General features: G+C 32.6%; 1 protein-coding gene across 1 annotated transcript; it reads right to left on the reverse strand.

The window, feature by feature from the left end:
- Positions 1 to 1,043: 1,043 nt before the first annotated feature.
- On the reverse strand, positions 1,044 to 3,633 carry Tsp_13398 (conserved hypothetical protein). Its single transcript, XM_003367017.1, has 8 exons — positions 3,624 to 3,633; positions 3,380 to 3,459; positions 2,595 to 2,843; positions 2,384 to 2,520; positions 2,212 to 2,281; positions 1,720 to 1,740; positions 1,249 to 1,401; positions 1,044 to 1,157 (listed from the first exon to the last, which is right to left on the reverse strand). Exons 1-8 carry the CDS (start codon positions 3,631 to 3,633, stop codon positions 1,044 to 1,046), a joined length of 834 nt encoding a protein of 277 aa, XP_003367065.1.
- Positions 3,634 to 3,997: the final 364 nt, after the last annotated feature.

The raw sequence follows: 3,997 nt of genomic DNA on the forward strand, positions 1-3,997 counted from the left end.
AAAAATCCTTGTTCTTGATGTGTGTAGCCAAAATGCCCCAGGTCAGCTTGGCGCAAAGGCCAATGTTAATAAAATAAAAAATGAAAAAAAAGAAAAACATGAAACCAAACAAAAATTTAAATAAACAATTGACAGAAAAATATGCGAACCGCAATTACCAAGCACTTGGATTTGCGGAGAGCGCCGCAGCAGCCCATGAAACCAAGCAGCGACATGACAACACCAACTGCCAGTAGAATGTAGACAGTGACATAGAATTCTTGCAGTCGCGCATCCAACTCGATCATGTGCTGCGCAACATCACGATCCAGCAAAAGCCAAATCGATACGACAAGTACTGCCATACCAGCCAGCTTAACATTTTCAGACAAATCTTTATGGTGGTGATTAAAGAAATATTAAAAAAAACCGTTTTTTACCCAAAATAAAAAATTCATAATGAACACAATCCATCGCAAGATGTTCATACAGCTGGATTTGGCCATCTTGCCTGTACTGTGGCCCTGTTTGTTCAATTATTACAGAATAATAAAAATTAGCAGATGCACATGGGCAAAATGAAAATGTACATCCATCCACATGGAGGATTGGAACCTTTGGTACGTATGATAAAAACAACAAACGCACAAATATTATCGCTTGTTTCTTGAAGGCAATTATTTATTTAGTTATTTTAATAATTAATCGGGTAAAACAAAAGTAATTAATTCCAAAAGCTGCTCTGACTTCAAACTGTAGCACACGCGTATGTCGGTCGATGACAGGATAAGAGTAAAGTTCTCACGTACACAATATTATAGACAGAAAAAAACAAACAAGAGAAGAAGAAGAAGAAAAAGGAACAAAGAACAAAAAAATCACATTTAAATAAGCATACAATCGGATGGATTTAAAGTTTCAAAAGCTTGTCAACAACAATACCAGTGTTGTGAATCAAGCTAAATAGTTTACAGAAGCTTCTCGTCAAAAAAAGCAAGCACATGCACATGCACATGCACAACACATACACGTATCATAATATATATTTATATATATATGCATGTTCAGGGTGGCCCAGTTAAAAGGTTGCCTGTTTCCAATGCGACAACTTTCAACTTCAAATCTCTATTTTCTCTAGATAATCGAGCTATTTCTTCACCTAATGTATCGACACTTTCCTTAAAAAATAACAATTATTATTTTCTATTTACTACCAATAATATGCTTATTCGATAATTTTCAGATTAGCAATCCTCATCAAATACTCACTTTGAAAGTTATATTCTTCAACAACGTATCCTCCAGTACCGCTTGCAACTTTCTCAACATTTCCACTGCCAATTCTAAATTGATCTCTCTGTTGGACATACCAGTGCTGAACAAATTCGACATGACCGTCTGACCACGTTTAGCCATCTCTGCCTGAAAAAAAATTTAAAAAAATGAAAAATTCGCAAAATCAAAATATAAAAATAATAGCAAATATACAAGAAACAAAATAACACCACACAATCTGTGCATGCACAGTTGACAAAATAATTTTTCATTTTCACCAATACCTAATACAAACGCAGCATACGAAAATAACAATATGCAGATTTTATACAGATTCAATAGACTTGGTAAAATGAAAGTGGTGATAAATATACGTTTGCAAACCCAACAGAAGACCTTTATGCACAACATGCAAAATGAAAGAAATTCAAACGACTGACACACATACACACAAAATAAATGTACCTGATCCAACAGTGCTTGGAGCTAAAACAGACATGTGAATTAGTTCAAGTGTTAATAATAATACAAGACGAGCACATTTGAAAAATTTTTAAAATTATTTTCACAATTTCAAATTTCAATTCGAAAAAGAAACATCATCATCATCCCCCGTGTCAGACAAAAAATATGCAAACAGTTAATCATCAATGCTAATCGATAAATTAATTTAAAGATCAACTTGAACAATCATTCGTAATGTAAATTTAAATTTAGATAAAAAGAGAAAAACATTAAACAATTGAACGTGGTGATGAAAAAACAAAAAAAAATTCTATATTGCATTAAAGAAGAAAATGTGAAAATGTTGTTGCTCTGCGATCAAATTTTTATTTTAAACACAACATTTTTACTTTCAATTCCTAATACTAAAAATATAATGCTACTGCTATTTTCGCTAGTGTATAAAAAAATTCATACTTTTTTAAAAGATTAAATAAAATAAATCTGCTTAACCTTTTTCATGTCGAAAGTTGCAGAAGTTAACATACCAGCTTCTTCACGAATAACATACGATTGAATAATTCTGTAAATATGATATGAAATATGAAAACATTGTTTAGAAAAAATCTTGAAACTGCATCAGTAAATAAACAAATAATGCCAAATATATATATATATATATTACTTGGTTTTCTTTCGAATTTCATGGAAAAGACTTTTCATGTGCTCTTCAAGAAATTCAATTTTTTCATTACGCCGCGCCAACGCCCGCTGTAACTTGACAATTTTTTCAATCATAAGTTGATTGTGCTCACAAACGGTCTGCATAATAGTTAAAAAAAAACGTTCAATAAAAAACTACAAAATTCATAAACTACATCTTTTTCACTCTATACCGTTTGAACGTGGTTGAACGTCGTCGTCGTCGTCGCCGGATGATGATATTCCGCTTGAACATCTTCTCCGTTGGGCAGGGCATTATTATTGCTATTGCTGTTGTTGTTAATGTTGCTGCATGACCAGGACGAAGGTGAAGGAGCTCGACTGTGCTCATCCGCCACTGAACTTCCCGAACATTGCGAAGCAGCACTTGATTCGTAATTATCCAAGCGTCTCTTCAAAATGCATATTTCTGCTTTCAATTCCTGCAAATAACAAAAATATCCTGCAAGAAGTTTCTGAACAAACACAAAATATCCAATGCTACTGGTGTTGTTGTTGCAAATGAAAAAATTTGTTACAATTATCCTTAAAAACAGCAAAGTTGCTTTTTAATTTTCAACTCAACTAATCTTTCAGTAAAATCTTGCTAAACAAAATTTAAAAAAATATTTTCAAAGTTTAACTGACGTAAATTTCCACAACAACATTTTAAATATGAAATATAAATGAGACAAATTCGCTTTTCAAACAGCTTAGCAGTTCTCCAAGCTTGTATATTATCAAAGAATGCTTCAAAATTTCAAAGCGCAAATGTTATTATTATTATTATTATTATTCATGATTAGTTTCGCAAAGCGGACATTAAGATTACGACACTATTTAATAATAATATATATAATTTATGCATTGCTCGAATATTTTCAAAGTGTTTGTTCAAAGTCAAAGTTGACAAGTGGATTTTAAATGTTTATATACTACGTTTAGCTTTGTTCTGTAAAATGCAAAACTCGCAACTAACTTTAGCGTACGCTTGATGCTTTCTTTTGAGCACTTTGATTGTATTCTGCTCGTCCAACAGTGATGTGGTCAATTCACGCTCTACAAAACGAAAAAAAAAATTTAAATCCAATAAACAAACATTCTGCAATTTTCAACTGCTCGTCGTTGCAGTGTGTATCGTCGTCTGTCCTAGATCGGTTATTAAAAGTGCATTGGGCGAAATGAGATTCAAATTTCAACAGGTTATACTCGCCCGAATAAACCCTCCCTCATTATTCTATCAGAATACGGTGCAAGCGGAGCCTGCCAATTTTCAATCTTCAACAATTGATCAAATCAACCCTGAGCTGAGCTGTCGTTAAATTTAAAAATCCCTCAATTGTTAAAAACTGCCCAACATCGTCTGATTAAATAAATAAAAGCAAAAAAACAATATACAAAGAAATAAAACAATATTTGATCAATTTTAATGATAGAACAAAATTAAAAAAGCTATTTATGCTACACAGTTTGCGTAATGCTGTCAATTGTTCAAATTGCATCAAACACTTCGTCGACGAACGGCCAATTTGAATCAATAGTACCTGAAAAAGAGCCAAGTTGCTATAATATCATACATGCAGCGATTTGCAGAAGA

Source organism: Trichinella spiralis (genome assembly GCF_000181795.1).
Source record: "Trichinella spiralis strain ISS 195 chromosome Unknown Scfld4984, whole genome shotgun sequence".
Classification (NCBI taxonomy): domain Eukaryota; kingdom Metazoa; phylum Nematoda; class Enoplea; order Trichinellida; family Trichinellidae; genus Trichinella; species Trichinella spiralis.

What these genes read in the sequence shown, in the direction of transcription:
- Tsp_13398 (XM_003367017.1), bottom strand. An exon ending in CAACTTTCGACATGAAAAAG is followed by an intron (nt 1,741 to 2,211) that starts GTTAAGCAGATT and finishes TGTCTGTTTTAG; the next exon opens with CTCCAAGCACTGTTGGATCA. An exon ending in TCCAAGCACTGTTGGATCAG is followed by an intron (nt 1,402 to 1,719) that starts GTACATTTATTT and finishes ATTTTTTTTCAG; the next exon opens with GCAGAGATGGCTAAACGTGG.